General features: G+C 41.9%; 1 protein-coding gene across 2 annotated transcripts in view; it reads right to left on the bottom strand.

Moving 5' to 3' along the window:
- Positions 1–2,587: 2,587 nt before the first annotated feature.
- Positions 2,588–16,322, bottom strand: part of echdc2 (enoyl CoA hydratase domain containing 2) — a 61,497-nt gene continuing 47,762 nt past the window's right edge. For both annotated transcript variants that reach the window (XM_043699179.1, XM_043699177.1), the window contains exons 6-10: positions 14,210–14,266; positions 8,194–8,381; positions 7,946–7,996; positions 2,959–3,006; positions 2,588–2,849 (exon numbers count right to left, since the gene is read on the bottom strand). In XM_043699179.1, the coding sequence (XP_043555114.1) occupies positions 2,772–2,849; positions 2,959–3,006; positions 7,946–7,996; positions 8,194–8,381; positions 14,210–14,266 (422 nt within the window). In that variant the 3' untranslated portion in view covers positions 2,588–2,771. The remainder of the gene's footprint in view (positions 2,850–2,958; positions 3,007–7,945; positions 7,997–8,193; positions 8,382–14,209; positions 14,267–16,322) is intronic.

Genomic DNA, 16,322 nt, shown 5'->3' with positions numbered 1-16,322 from the left:
CTTCTATGATTCTGTAATTTTGATTTCTTCCTCCAGTTTTTTTTTTAAAAGAGTCAGCGGAGCTGGATGTGAGAAACTAAGTCATATATGTTCATAATTTAATGCGAAAAGAATTCAAACATTCTTTTACCAGGTAGTCTGAGAGGGGATCCTGATCTCTATAATTTCTGACTCCCACATTTGCAGTGTGTGTAAATGGTCCCACTTCATTTCAATACCATGATTACCTTTTTTCCTTCAATCTACTACTATCCTATCAAAATATTCTTTCAGCTCCCTTTTTACAAGGGGTTGACCACACCATTCTTTATTCAGCATTGTCTTTGTAACTCAGCTCGTCTTGGCAGCCTTTTATTTATTCCATTTGAAGTTGGAGCATCTCTAGTAGTTGCTTTCACCTACTATTTCTGCCTGTAGCCCTTGTGTACTAAGCTTTTGAATGGATGATGGTACAGTTGTCTTGATTCTGCTTGGAGGAGAAAGTGAGGTCTGCAGATGCTGGAGATCAGAGATGGAAATGTGTTGCTGGAAAAGCGCAGCAGGTCAGGCAGCATCTAGGGAACAGGAGAATAGACGTTTCGGGCATTAGCCCTTCTTCAGGAATGAGGAAAGTTGGTCCAGCAGGCTAAGATAAAAGATAGGGGGGAGGGGCGTCGGAAATGTGATAGGTGGAAAGAGGGCAAGGTGAGGGTGATAGGTCAGACTGGGGTGGGGGTGGAGAGGTCGGGAAGAAGATTGCAGGTTAGGAAGGCGGTGCTGAATTTGATGGATTTGACTGAGACAGGCTGGGGGGAGGGGAAATGAGGAAACTGGTGAAATCCGAGTTCATCCCTTGTGGTTGGAGGGTTCCTAGCCGGAAGATGAGGCGTTCTTCCTCCAACCGTCGTTTCGCTGTGGTCTGACGATGGAGGAGTCCAAAGACCTGCATATCCTTGGTGGAGTGGGAGGGGGAATTGAAATGTTGAGCTACAGGGTGGTTGGGTTGGTTGGTCCGGGTGTCCCAGAGGTGTTCCCTGAAACGCTCCGCAAGTAGGCGGCCCGTCTCCCCAATATAGAGGATTCTGCTTGCCTTGGTCTTGTCAGTTCGCTTGATCAACATTCAGAATCTGAATGTGCTTCAGCATTCCATACTCATCACTGATTGATTCTGACTCCTATTCTTTGTCTGAACTATAATGTTCAGAAAGTTTTCCCTTTTTCAGTGCTGAACTGAATTTTCAATCTCCATATCATCATCAACCAGGACACACTGCATTAGTTGTTAGGTCTTAACTCCACTGAAACTTGCTCATCCAAAAATCCACTGCTTCTGGCATACAAGAATGAGTCCTGAGCCCATTGATGTCCAATGCACACAATTTTAAATTTACCTTTTGTGGTTAAATCTGACATTGGCTGTAATTTTCCCAATTGATTATCCCCAGAAACCGGTCTCTATTATTGGTAACTACTGTTAACCACTTAGGCCCTAAATGTTAAAATTCCCTTGCTAAACCTATTGCCATTTATTTTGTTTTTCATTCTTTTCCCCATGCAGCCTGCCACATCTGGGTGTTTCTTGACCATTTTCCACACTGACATAAATGTAAGTTGTTCTTTCCATCCAGCATAGCTTTGGTGAGATTTCATAATATTTTGCAACGCTGCAGAAACAGATTTTGTTCTTCTCACTAGTTCTGTTCTGGTCATGGTAGATGACGATATCCATTTCTGTTCTTCTGTTGATGAGAACCTTGAACCAAATATTGGCAGCTAGTTGAGCATGAATAGCATCTTGAAGCGCAGTTTAATCATTTCCTCATTCAATAGCCACACACATTACTTTTACAGCAGGAATTACTAGGTATGACCTGCTAACAATACAAATCACAGATTAAACCAGCTATTCTGCAGTCTTGTATGCTGCTGATGCCACATAGGTATAGACAGTATCTTATGGGTTGGTGGATATTTCGTTGATTAGAACCCTGCAGAAGGGCTCATCTTGTATTGTAATTGTATGATGTAGTATCCTATCAGTATACAATTAAAGGTTTGCTGTGGTTTCCTCATCAGATTTAATAGACAACTTTAGATTTTAATACAATATTTGGAAAAAAAAACTAATTTTACTAATATAGTAAGCAGTTGAGATCCATGCTATGGTCAATGATTTCACATGATCAAAGTCTTTTTTCCAAAGCCATAACTTGTACTATTGTGATTGCTTGCTTGTAGCAGTTTTTGGATCTTGAAAGATAATTGTAATACTAACTTAGAATTTAAAGAACTGCTAATTTGTTTTTATTGGCTTTACTCTAAACACAGTTTGAAACATTGCACTGCTGTCAAGCACTCTGCCTCAAATGAAGTAATTGGAGTCAAAATAGCTGTTTTGTTTTCAGAGAAATAAGAGCAAACTAACAAGCAGCATGGAAAAATCAACCTAGCAAAAACCAGCAGGAGACCACCTATTTAGTCAGAGTCGTGCAGAGGTACACTTGAAAGAGTAGTGTAGTACCAGGGTTGCTACCTTCTGATGTACTCGTCACTGGGACAGCATTCATTTTTACTATAATTCAATGTTAAATGACAGTTGAAAACATTATTCTGGATGCAACTGGGACTACAAATTTTATTATATGGTGTGGAAATCATGTGAAAAATTCAGTAACCTTTATATCTTTTGTCAAAAAGTTTGTAAAAGTTCAGTACTTAAGCAATTCTGTGGTTGTTGTTTGTACATAGGATAAGATATACTATGCATCTCAGATGTGGGACTTGCCATTTCATTATTCTCCAATAAAATGTGGTAATCGTTTTTCTTTAAATGCTGCCATCCCCTCCAAACGGTCTTTTGTAGGAATAACCTGTATTTGCAGAAAGTACAATTACCTTACCAAAATATTTCAGATGCAGCTTCTAAAGCATTCATTTAAAAGAAAGTAATTGTTCTAAAAAATAGCAGAATCACCATACCTGAGCATAACACATTTCTTCAATTGCCATTCCTGATCCAAGATCGACCTGTGTGGGTTTAGAAATAATATTTGAAATGGGAAGGCTAATATTGTTTTAATTGGAAGTAGAAAATAAAATTGCAAGTTAATTTGATAGTTCTTTACTTTTGAACAACTGACTTTATTTCAAAGACCTCCTCTTTTTATCCCCCTCTGCCCAGGCATCAATGAATTTAATACTCGACATGACGTCGAACACTTCTGCCGCCTCCAAGCCCACTTTTACAATCAGGACTCCCACCCACCTTCCGAGGACCCCTTTGCCCACCTCCTGGCCTATTACCTGTCCTCGATCTCTTCATTTCCAACTGCAGCTGAGACATTAACCACCTCAACCTGTTTACCCCCACTCCAACCTCTCACCCTCTCAACGCACAGCCCTCCACTCCCTCTGCTCCAATCCCAACCCCACCATCAAACCAGCAGATAAAAGGGATGCAGTGGTAGTTTGGCGCACTGACCTCTACACTGCTGAAGCCAGATGCCAACTCTAAGACCCCTCCTTCTACTGCCCCCTCGACCATGACTCCACCCCCTCGACCATAACTCCACCCCCTATCACTAAACCATCATCTCATAGACCATACAGAACCTCAGCACATCTCCCAACCTCCTAGTCCAGGAACCCTGCACCACCCGATTCTACCTCCTTCCCAAGATCCACAAGCCTGACCACTCTGGCCGACCCATTGTTTCAGCATGCTCCTGCCCCACCAACCTCATCTGTACCTACCTCGGCACTGTCCTATTTCCCCCCTAGTCCAGAAACTCCCCACATACTTTTAAGACACCACCCACACCCTCCACCTCCTCAAAGACTTCCATTTCCCTGGCCGCCAACACCTCATTTCACCATGGATTTCCAATCCCTCTACACCTCCATCCGCCATGACCAGGGCCTCCAAGCCCTCTATTTCTTCCTCTCCCGACATCCCCAACAGTACCCTTCCACCGATACTCATTCGTTTGGCTGAACTGGTCCTCACCCATAACAATTTGTCCTTCGAATCCTCCCATTTCCTCCAGACCAAAGGGGTAGCCATGGGCACCCATATGGGCCCCAGCTATGCCTGTCTCTTTGTTGGCTACGTAGAACAGTCCATTTTCCGCAGTTACCCTGGCACCACTCCCCACCTCTTCCTCTGCTACATTGATGACTGCATTGGGCCACCTCATGCTCCCGTGAGGAGGTTGAGCAATTCATCAATTTCACCAACACATTCCACCTCTACCTTAAATTTACTTGGACCATCTGTGACACCTCCCTCCTCTTCCTGGACCTCTCCATCTCCATTGATGACTGACTTGACACTGACTTTTTTTTTTTTTACAAACCCACCACGCCCACAGCAATGTAGATTACACCTCTTCCCACCCTACCTCCTGCAAAAATGCCATTCCATATTCCCAAATCCTCCGCCTCCACTGTGTCTGCTCCCAGGAGGACCAGTTCCACCACAGAACACACCAGATGGCCTCCTCCTTTAGAGACTGCAATTTCCCTTCCGACGTGGTTAAAGATGCCCTCCAACGCATCTCGTCCACATCCCACACCTCCGCCCTCAGACCCCACCCCTCCAACCGTAACAAGGACAGAACGCCCCTGGTGCTCACCTTCCACCCTACCAACCTTCGCATAAACCAAATCATCCGCCGACATTTCCGCCACCTCCAAACAGACCCCACCACCAGGGATATATCTCCCTCCCCACCCCTCTCCGCCTTCCGCAAAGAACGTTCCCTCCGTGACTACCTGGTCAGGTCCACGCCCCCCAACGAACCACCGTCCCGTCGTGGCACACTCCCTTGCCACTGCAGGAATTGCAAAACCTGCGCCCATGGACTTCACCAGTTTCCACATTTCCCCTTCCCCGACTTCACCCCAGTTCCAACCTTCCAGCTCAGCACCATCCCCATGACCTGTCCTTCCTTTTCACCTATCCACTCCACCCTCCTCTCTGACCTATCACTTCCATCTCCACCCCCATTCATCTATTGTACTCTATGCTATTTTCTTCCCACCCCCATCCAACTCTCATTTATCTCTCCACTCTGCCTCTATTCCTGATGAAGGGCTTTTGCCCAAAACATCGATTTTCTTGCTCCTCGGATGCTGCCTGACCTGTGCTTTTCCAGCCCCACTCTAATCTTTATTTCAATTATAATCCTACATTTTTTATTTAGTCATAGAGATGTGCAGCATGGAAACAGACCCTTCGGTCCAACCCGTCCATACCGACCAGATATCCCAACCCAATCTAGTCCCACCTGCCAGCACCTGGCCCATATCCCTCCAAACCCTTCCTATTCATATACGCCTCTAAATGCCTCTTAAATGGTGCAATTGTACCAGCCTCCTCCACATCCTCTGGCAGCTCATTCCAAACACTTGCTACCCTCTGCGTGAAAAAGTTGCCCCTTAAGTCTCTTTTATATCTTTCCCCTCTCACCCTAAACCTATACCCTCTAGTTCTGGACTCCCTGACCCTAGGGAAAAGACTTAGTCTATTTATCCTATCCATGCCCCTCATAATTTTGTAAACCTCTATCAGGTCACCCCTCAGCCTCCGCTCCAGGGAAAACAGCCCCAGCCTGTTCAGTCTCTCCCTGTAGCTCAGATCCTCCAACCCTGGCAACATCCTTGTAAATCTTTTCTGAAGCCTTTCAAGTTTCACAACATCTTTCTGATAGGAAGGAGACCAGAATTGCACGCACATTCCAACAGTGGCCTAACCAATGTCCTGTACAGCTGCAACATGACCTCCCTTGCACTGACTTTACTGTCAGATTTTGACTCAATACTGGCATGATAATTTCATCAAAAAAATATATTTGGCACTTGAAGCTCATCTGTGTGGTACTGCAACCTATTTGAATTCCAATTTGTCCAATCTAAACTCCCTCAAATGATGGCTTCACTTTCTCATCTAATGGCTTTTTAAAAAATATTTTGTGTCAAGTATTTTCTAAAATAGTATTTGACGTTTGAATTGTGACCTTAGTAACTGCTTGAGTATGAATTATTGGTATTCTGTACCATTTGTGCAAACCATTGTTAATTCAAAAACAAATTTGAACCTCTACCGAGATAATGGTGTACAAATTAAAGACAACAAACTAGCTATTTCAACTTTTAGCCAGCAAATAACTAAGTTGTACAGGTCATAGCTAGCTACACCAACAGTGCTGTTAGGAATGCATTTGAGGTTTTGACCCAGTGAGAGTGAAGGAGTAGGAATGTATTTCTAAGTCTATGGTGTGTGGCTTGGAGGGGAATCTGCAGGGGATGATGTGGTTTTCTAGGTGGTAAAGGCTGTGGAAATAGGTGCTGCCTAAGGACTAAGGAGTCTTGGTGATTTATTGTGGCGCATCTTATAGATAGTGAATACTGAGGATGGTGAATGGGAAGTCAAAAGTGGACTTCTCAAGTGGTGCAGGAACTTCATTCATCCAGGCAAGTGGAGATGTTTCATTGCATTCCTGAGTTTCACTTTGTGGATGATGAATAGAATTTGAGAAGTCAGATGAGCTGTGCTACAGAATTTCCTCTTTTCACCCCACTTACACTTTTGCTACAATACTTATGCATAGTCCAGCTCAAATTGTAATCATGTAACCGTCCAAGGTATTGATTATTAGGGAATATAGCAACAATAATGCCATTGATGGTGTCTCTCTGACTCATGTGTGGCATGAATGTTACTTGGAGAAAGTGAGGACTGCAGATGCTAGAGACCAGAGTTGAAAAATGTGGTGCTGGAAAAACACAGCCGAGGAGCAGGAGAATCGACGTTTCGGGCATAAGCCCTTCTTCAGGAATGAGGCTGGTGTGCCCGCTGCCTGACCTGCTGTGTTTTCCAGCACCACATGAATGTTACTTGCCCCATATTAGCACAAGCTAAAGGTTATACAGGTCATACCGCACTCAGACTCACTGATTTTTGATTCTGAGCTCTTTAGTCACAAACATGGCAGTTTCCATTAAACTCCAAATAAGTGTATTGGTTAAAATGTTTTAAGAATATAAAAAGCATTATACAAAACAGATGTGATTCTTGTTGTATAATGCTTTTTATTGTCCAAAGTGACATACTAGGTGGTGGTGATCAAGTAACTGAAGATTTTTTTTTTCTTTTAATGCCTGTTGACTCTTCATGACTTTAAGGCTGGTGTTCAAAAATCAAAAGTTTCCCAACTGATTGGTTTCTGTCAACTGGGCTTGTTCTTTAATAGGCTTTATTTTGCTCATTTAATTTCATGCCTTATTCTTAAAAACAGCACATCAGATATCTGCAATAGTTAGTCTGTCAATAAACCATCCTGTGAATTAGTTAACACTCATAACTGGGGAAAAAACAGCTTTGTTTAACTATTCCACCAAAAAAAAAAGCTTTTAAATCTTTTCTTTCCTTCAGTCTTTCAATAGCTCAAAAGGTTATTGACGTTGTTTTGGATTAGAAGAAACAACTCCTCCTTTGATTTTATAGCTGGGCCAAATCTTGTATTTGGGCTGGTTTCTGCTCCTACTGCAAAGTTATTCATTCTTTACAAATTAGCCCTCAGCTTGAAGTCAAATGAGATCAGCTAACTAATGAAACAAAGATCACATTCAGGACCCTGTTTCTCATGCCATTGCACTGCACTGAACCAGCAAAGGGCTTGTACATGTTTTCAAGTGTAGAATCTTAAAAAACTGAGGAAAAAAAAAATCAGTGATACAGAAAGGCCAATCCTCAGTAACTGTGAGGGCAGGTGGTAATTCAATGAAGAAGTTTTCTTTGGAGGCCTGATGGATTTTAAACTACTGGGGTTTACTTAAATTGCTCATCAGTTGTTTACCCATTTCAGGCAAAGTGAAGTGTCAGGCATCTGTTGGGGTGTTGCATTACATTGATTATTCTTATTGATTAAATTCACATTATTACATAATACACTTAGCACATTACCTCAATGCCTTTGTTCATTGCCTGCTTTGCCATCCTGAGAGCTACTGGACCCTTTAAACAGGAAAAAAAAATTTACTGTGTGTGTGCAAGGCATAATGTTCAAATGTTTATAAACAGAAACAAAAGCTGTATTCTAATTATTTATTAGCAACACCACCCCACCCTGTGTTACTGATTATACACTTCAATAATGTCTTTGAATCATGCATTGTTTAGTCAAGTTTCCCATGTGTGTTTTATTTACAAACCTGTGGAAGTATAGCTTTGGCCAGATCCAGTGCTTTTTGATAAGCTGCATCCCCCATATCATTTTGACATATGGCACTATTCACTAGGCCCATTGACATTGCTTGTTCGCCATCTATCTGTCGACCAGTGAAAATAAGTTCCTTTGCCAGGCTGATTCCTATAACTCGAGGCAGCCGTTGACTACCGCCTTGAAAATGGAAATAAAGTCTTGAGTAGCTATCACAGCTTAGATCAATAGTTTGGTTATACTAAAATTTCATTTGTTAATATTTACTCATGCAATATGCAACTAATTTCTAACTAACTACAAAATAAATTTTATGTCCAGCATGTATTTCCTACACCACAAACTGTCATGCCTTTGTGTAGCATTCAGGTATTACTTTTAAATACACCCTCTTTCTTAATTCCATCAACACTATCGTGCTTCCAAAGTAAAACAAAATGCTTAGCATAAAAAGCTGCAAGTGTGGAGAGGGTAACATAATATTGTCTGTGACCTTTCTTCAGACCACTTGCTTCAGCTGACAGTTTCTATAAGCTGTAAGGTAGTTAGATATCTAAGAATAAGTCAATTCACTGCAGGAAGCTCAAGCTCCAACTGTCTGAACAGGACAAAACAGACTCAAAGTGGAAAAGGGGAAGAAAGGAACTGGAATTAGCCTAGATTTAGGTTTTATTGTCATTTGTACTCCACTATAGGAGTACAGTGTAACTTAAGTACAAAGGCAGAGACAAAAATAGAAATTGCTGGAAAAGCTCAGCAGGTCTGGCAGCATCAGAACTCTAAGGAAGGGTCACTTGACCCAAAATGTTAACTCCGTGGAGAAAAGATCAGATGCTGACAGACCTGCTGAGCTTTTGCAGCAATTTCTATATTTTTGTCGTGATTTACAGCATTTGTGGTTCTTTTGGTTTTTATTAGGTACAAAGATAGAAAAATAAAGAAATATGTTTAAAAATTTCATGAGTTGGAAAATAAAGAAGGCCAGAAAATAGGAAATATCAAGCTGATAGCAATAAAGAATCACATGGTAAGCAAATTGCTAAAATGAGAGAGCATTATAGAGTCCTACAACATGAAAACTGACCCACTGATTCAACTAGTTCCCAAACTACATTAATCCCACCTGCTTGCATTTGGCCTATATCCATCCAAACCGTTCATATCATGTCCTTATCTAAATATCTTAACTGTTGTATCTGTACCTGCATCCACCACAAACTGAGGTAGTTCATTCCACACACTAATCACTGTGTTTAAAATGTTGCCTCATGTCTTTTTAAAATCTTTCTCCTCTCACCTTAAAAGTATGCCCCCTAGTTTCTAACAAATATCACACAAGAGGAGTGGAGCATGACTCACTTCACCTTTTCCTCTCAGCCAATTTTGTATCCATGTTGCTACTTTTCCTTTTATTCCAAGAGTTATAATTTTTCTCAAGTCTGTTGTGTGGGTTAATACCAAGGACCTTCTGTAAGTTCATGTGCACAACATCAACAGCATTGCCTTAATCAACCATTTCTGTTACGTCTTCCAAATTAAAAACTCCAGCAAGTTAGTTCAACAGGATTTCCCGTTAGAAATTCATGCTGCTGTTCCTAATCAGTACAGCTTTTTCCATGTAAGTATTAATTTGATCCTAAATAATTGTTTTCAGAAGTTATCTCATCAGTTAAAGCTAAACTGACTGGTCTGCAACTATTTTTCAACAGAACAATTCTCCGGTCTTCCGGCACAACTGTGATTATGGCTAATGCCTTTGCAAATTCCACTCTTGCTTCTTTCAAAATTCTTGGTTGCATCTCATCTGGTCTGGGTGCAAAGTCAACTTTAAGAATCAACCAACACTTCCTCCTTATCAAATTTAAACCCTTCGAGTACCAAAATTTCTTCCTCTGTCACTATGACCTGACCTGGGTAGCATTTCCCTCTTTAGTAACAACCAATGTAAAGTATTTACTTAATACCCCAGCCATGGCATCTGGCTCCCAATTGGCTCTAACCTGCCTTGCATCACTCTTACTACTTACATGCCAAGAAAGTCTTTAGGATTTCCTTTCATGCTGGCTGCCTGTCTTTTCTCTCAATTCGTCTTTGCTTCTCCAATATAATTTTTCACAAATTCATACAGTCATAGAGATATACAATATGGAAACAGATCCTTTGGTCCAACCCTTCCATGCTGACCAGATGTCCCAATTCAATCTGGTCCCACCTGCCAGCACCTGGCCCATATCCCTCCAAACCCTTCCTATTCATATATCCATCCAAATGCCTCTTAAATGTTGCAATTGTACTAGCCTCCACTACTTCCTCTGGCAGATCATTCCATACAGGTACCACCCTCTGTGAAGAAGTTGCCCCTTAGGTCTCTTTTATCTCTCACCCTAAACCTATGCCCTCGAGTTCTGGACTCCCCAACCCCAGGGTAGAGACTTTATCTATTTATCCTATCCATGCCCCTCATGATTTTGTAAACCTCTACAAGGTTACCCCTCAGCCTCCGACACTCCAAGAAAAACAGCCCCAGACTGTTCAGCCTCTCCCTATAGCTCAAATCCTCCAACCCAAGCAACATCCTTGTAAATCTTTTCTGAACCTTTTCAAGTTTCACAACATCTTTCCGATAGGAAGGAGACCAGAATTGCACACAATATTCCAACAATGACCTAACCAATGTCCTGTACAGCCATAACATGACCTCCCAACTCCTGTACTCAATACTCTGACCAAGAAAAGAAAGCATACCAAACGCCTTCTTCACTATCTTATCTACCTGCGACTCCATTTTCAAGGGGCTATGAACCTGCACTCCAAGGTCTCTTTGTTCAGCAACACTCCCTAGGACCTTACCATTAAGTGTCTAAGTCCTGCTAAGATTTGCTTTTCCAAAAGGCAGCAACTCTCATTTATCTGAATTAAACTCCATCTGCCACTTCTCAGCCCATTGGCCCATCTGGTAAAGATCCTGTTGTAATCTGAGGTAACCCTCTTCGCTGTCCACTACACCTCCAATTTTGGTGTCATCTGCAAACTTACTAACTGTACCTCTTATGCTCACATCTAAACCATTTATGTAAATGACAAAACGTAGTGGACTCAGCACCGATCCTTGTGGCACTCCACTGGTCACAGACCTCCAGTCTGAAAAACAACCCTCCACCACCACCCTCTGTCTTCTATCTCCCAGTTGAAAAATCGTGTTCTTGCTTCACAACATGTATTTTCAACCTAACATCATCTCTATGACTCTAAAAGTGCACTTTTTCATCTTCATTTCTATCTCTTTTGTCATTCAGACACCTCTGAATTTGTTTCTCATACCTTTCTCTTTTGTGGAAACATACTTTAACAGTATTCAAACCACTTCCTCTTTGAAGGTAGCCCATTGCTAATTTACAGATTTTACTGCCAATCTTGTTTCAGTCTGGAGTTGATTAAAGTGTGGCGCCAGAAAAAGCACAGGCAGACAGCATCTTCGGTTCAGTACCCTACCCGGCTCCTGCCTGAAATGTCGACTCTCCTGCTCCTTGGATGCCGCCTGACCCACTGTGCTTTTTCTAGCACCACACTTTGAGTCAATGAAGTCCAACACCTGCACTATCTCCTTGTTTCAGTCTAGCCAACCTAACTCCGTTCTTGCCCCTTGAAATCAGCTCTCAGCCAATTGATTTTTCTTACCAGTTATTTTCTACAGTCACACTAAACCTTATGATACAATTATCATTGTCTCGTACGTTTTCCCTATTGTCACTTGAGCCACTTAACCAACCGTATTTCCAAAAACCAGGTGCAATGATGCTTCTTATTGGACTGGATGTACACTGCTGGAAATTCTTCTGAACATATTCTAGTACACTTGCTCCCCTCTGTCCCTTGTAAAATGGAAAAATAATTTGTGAGTAGGATCTCACAGGATTCCTGCTGTATCTGCCTGGTGGTCACCCATTCCATTTTGCCACCAGACTCCTAAACTGCAGAGTGCCTCCTCTCTGAACGTGCTACCCACTTGATACTCAGCCTCGCGGATGTGCAGTGACTGCAGTCGTTTCTGCATCTGGTGGCACTTTCTGCACAGGGTCAATGACTTTCAGTAGAGTCTATGACATCTTACACACCAGAGGCCATACATTTCATTCAACCAAAATCCCCTGCTATATCTTTACTTCCCTAGCATTGACTTTATTCTGCTTTGAATTACTTATATAGGCCCTAGCTTTCCCTTATTCCATAAGGCCATAAGATGCAGGAACAGAAGCAGGCCATTCAAGTCCGTTCTGTTATTCAATGAGATTATGCTATTTGATACTATTCAACTCCACCTTTTGCCTTTTCCCCCAAAATGTGATAGACTGATTCTTAATCAGTAAGGGTATGTCAGCCATGAATATATTTAACAACCCAACTCTGACAGCCCTCTGTGGAATGAATTCACAAATGCACTACCTTTTGGGAGAAGAAATTCCTCCTCAGCGGTCTTAACAAGGTAACCTGTTACACTGAATTTATGGCCTCTGACCCAAGACACACACAATGAGAAACAATGTCTCTGCATGCATGCTGTTAAGCTTCCCAACAATCTTTTTTCAATAAGGTTGTCCTCATTCTTCTAAATCCCAATGAAGCTCAACCTACCTTTCCAAGTATGGCTACTTCTTTAGAAATAAAATGTTTTACTAATTTAGAGAAATTCAACCAGCCTCTAATAGCAGTTTTTACCAAACAAACAACTTACTGAGAAAGAAGAAAATAAGCCATTTGTCCCCCATCCTGCACACTTTACATTTTGCAGCAGTCCTTACTTAACCTCTGTCCTTCTCCTGTCCCAAATTTCCACTTTGAATCAAATTCCTAGATTGTACACACTTGGTTTTTTTCTCACTCAGGCAAAGTTCCTTTTCACACTGACCAGCTTTAACTTGCGAAAGTAATCAACACCTTATTGGAGCAAAGGTTTCCACATGAAAGCAAGAAATGCTGGCGATCACAACAGCTCAGGCAGCATCCATGGACGGAAAGCAAGCCAATGTTTTGAGTTCAGATTATTGCTATAATGTTGATTATTCCGATTAGGTAATCACATTTTGATCAGATTGCATTACAGATTTCAGCATCTGCAGTAATTTGCTCCTACATGGATTCCAGGGTGGCTGATTGTGGAGGTATCTATCAGACAGTTGTTTCTTTAATTAGGCTACTTAAAGATTGTTGGCTATAGGTCAGAATCGGACTTTTACTCTAAAATTGAATCATCTATATAAAAGACATACCCACGTCACCAATTCCATTCATCTCCCAAATGCTGTCAAATTAAAATAGATGATTGAAAATGATTTGCCATAAAGGCTAATCACTAAATAATACATCAATCTCTCTGCACCACTTTGTGTTGATCTGCAGCCACAAAGACCAACTCCTGTCATTGCAATGGTGTTCTGCATTTGATGGTATAATTCTTCAGCAGAAAAAATTTGGAGACTTTGATTAGACTCTACAGAAACATTATCTCACCCTCACCTAACTGTTCAAATGGCAGAATATTGCTTTAGAATCCTAACAGCATTTTACTGTTAATTGGATGGTGGTAGGGTTTAGCAGTATTTGTGCTCCATTGCCTTAAGGATTTCTGATTACTTGTAGGTGAGAATTATAGTCATGAATCTCGAAGTGTGGTTGTCCCAAGTTTGGGCATCAGTGGTGATGGAGAAGGGAGGTGGGCACCGGAGGTTACACTTTGCACCCAAATGGTGAAGCCCAAAGCACTAATTATTTGACTTAATATGGCACATACAGTTCAGAATCAACCAAGGTTGGTCCACACTCAGAAATAAAATGTGAAACCATTACCTCATTGGTTGCAGGCAACAGAGGTCTGCTTTGACAAAATGCAACCAATGGAGTGCATATCATCGCCATTTTTATTACTCAAGATGATACAAAATACTCCCAATTTTCAAATACTGTCCACTTCATTATAAGTCTCATTTTATATAGTGAATAAAGTAACTCACCAGCACCTGGAAGAAGACCTCTGGTAACTTCAATAAGGCCCATTTTGGCAGATGATGCTAAAGTTAAAGAAACAAGTGGCAATAAACTGACTGCTCTTTAAAACATCCCCTAAATATTGAGATTTGTAAATTATTGAAAATTGCAATAGGCAACTCAGAGTCATAGAGATGTACAGCATGGAAACAGACCCTTCGGTCCAACCCATCCATGCCAACCAGATATTCCAACCCAATCTAGTCCCACCTGCCAGCACCTGGCCAAATCCCTTCAAACCCTTCCTATTCAAATATCCTTCCAAATGCCTCTTAAATGTTGCAATTGTACCAGCCTCCACCACATCCTCTGACAGCTCATTCCATAAGCGTACCACCCTCTGAAAACGTTGCCCCTTAGGTCTCTTTTATATGTTTCCCCGCTCACCTTAGACCTATGCCCTCTAGTTCTGGACTCCTCGACCCCAGAAAAAAGACTTTGCCTGTTTACCCTATCCATGCCCCTTATAATTTTGTAAACCTCTATAAGGTCACCCCTCAACCTCTGACACTCCAGGGAAAACAGCCCCAACCTGTTCAGCCTCTCCCTATAGCTCAAATCCTCCAACCCTGGCAACATTCTTGTAAATCTTTTCTGAACCCTTTCAAATTTCTCAACATCTTTCCAATAGGAAGGAGACCAGAATTGCATGCAATATTCCAACAGTGGCCTAACCAATGTCCTGTACAGCCGCAACATGACCTCCCAACTCCTGTACTCAACACTCTGACCAATAGAGGAAAGCATACCAAATACCTTCTTCACTATCCTATCTAACTGCGACTCCACTTTCAAGGAGCTATGAACTTCCACTCCAAGGTCTCTTTGTTCAGCAACACTCCCTAGGACCTTACCATTAAGTGTCTCAGTCCTGCTAAGATTTGCTTTCCCAAAATGCAGCACATCGCATTTACCTGAATTAAACTCCATCTGCCACTTCTTAGCCCATTGGCCAATCTGATCAAGATCTGATTGTAATCTGAGGTAACCCTCTTCGCTGTCCACTACATCTCCAATTTTGGTGTCATCTGCAAACTTACTAACTGTACCTCTTATGCTCGCATCCAAATCATTTATGTAAATGACAAAAAGTAAAAGTATAGGACCAAGCATCGATCCTTGTGGCACTCCACTGGTCACAGGCCTCCAGTCTGAAAAACAACCCTCCACCACCACCCTCTGTCTTCTACCTTTGAGCCAGTTCTGTGTCCAAATGGCTAGTTCTCCCTGTATGTCATGAGATCTAACCTTGCTAATCAGTCTCCCATGGGGAACCTTGTCAAACGCCTTACTGAAGTCCATATAGATCACATCTACTGCTCTGCCCTCATCAATCTTCTTTGTTACTTCTTCAAAAAACTCAATCAAGTTTGTGAGAAATGATTTCCCACGCACAAAGCCATGTTGACTATCCCGAATCAGTCCTTGCCTTTCCAAATTCATGTACATCCTGTCCCTCAGGATTCCCTCCAACAACTTGTTCACCACCGACGTCAGACTCTATAGTTCCCTGGCTTGTCCTTACTACCCTTCTTAAACAGTGGCACCACGTTAGCCAACCTCCAGTCTTCTGGCACCTCACCTATGGCTATCAATGATACAAATATCTCTGCAAGAGGCCCAGCAATCACTTCTCTTGCTTCCCACAGAGTTCTAGGGTACACCTGATCAGGTCCTGGGGATTTATCCACTTTTGTGTGTTTCAAGACATCCAGCACTTCTTCCTCTGTCATCTGGACATTTTGCAAAATGTCACCATCTATTTCCCTACAGTCTAAATCTTCCATACCCTTTGCCACAGTAAATACTGATACAAAATACTCATTTAGTATATCCCCCATTTTCTGCGGCTCCACACAAAGGCCACCTTGCTGATCTTTGAGGGGCCCTATTCTCTCCCTAGTTACCCTTATGTCCTTAATGTATTTGTAAAAACTCTCTGGATTCTCCTTAATTCTATTTGCCAAAGCTATTTCATGTCCCCTTTTTGCCTTCCTGATTTCCCTCTTAAGTATACTGCCTTTATACTCTTCTAAGGATTCACTCGATCTATCCTGTCTATACCTGGCATGTGCTTCC

Source organism: Chiloscyllium plagiosum, chromosome 11, assembly GCF_004010195.1.
Source record: "Chiloscyllium plagiosum isolate BGI_BamShark_2017 chromosome 11, ASM401019v2, whole genome shotgun sequence".
Taxonomy (NCBI): Eukaryota; Metazoa; Chordata; class Chondrichthyes; order Orectolobiformes; family Hemiscylliidae; genus Chiloscyllium; species Chiloscyllium plagiosum.
Note: the sequence above shows the minus strand (reverse complement) of the source record. Positions and strands in the feature narration are given on the sequence as shown.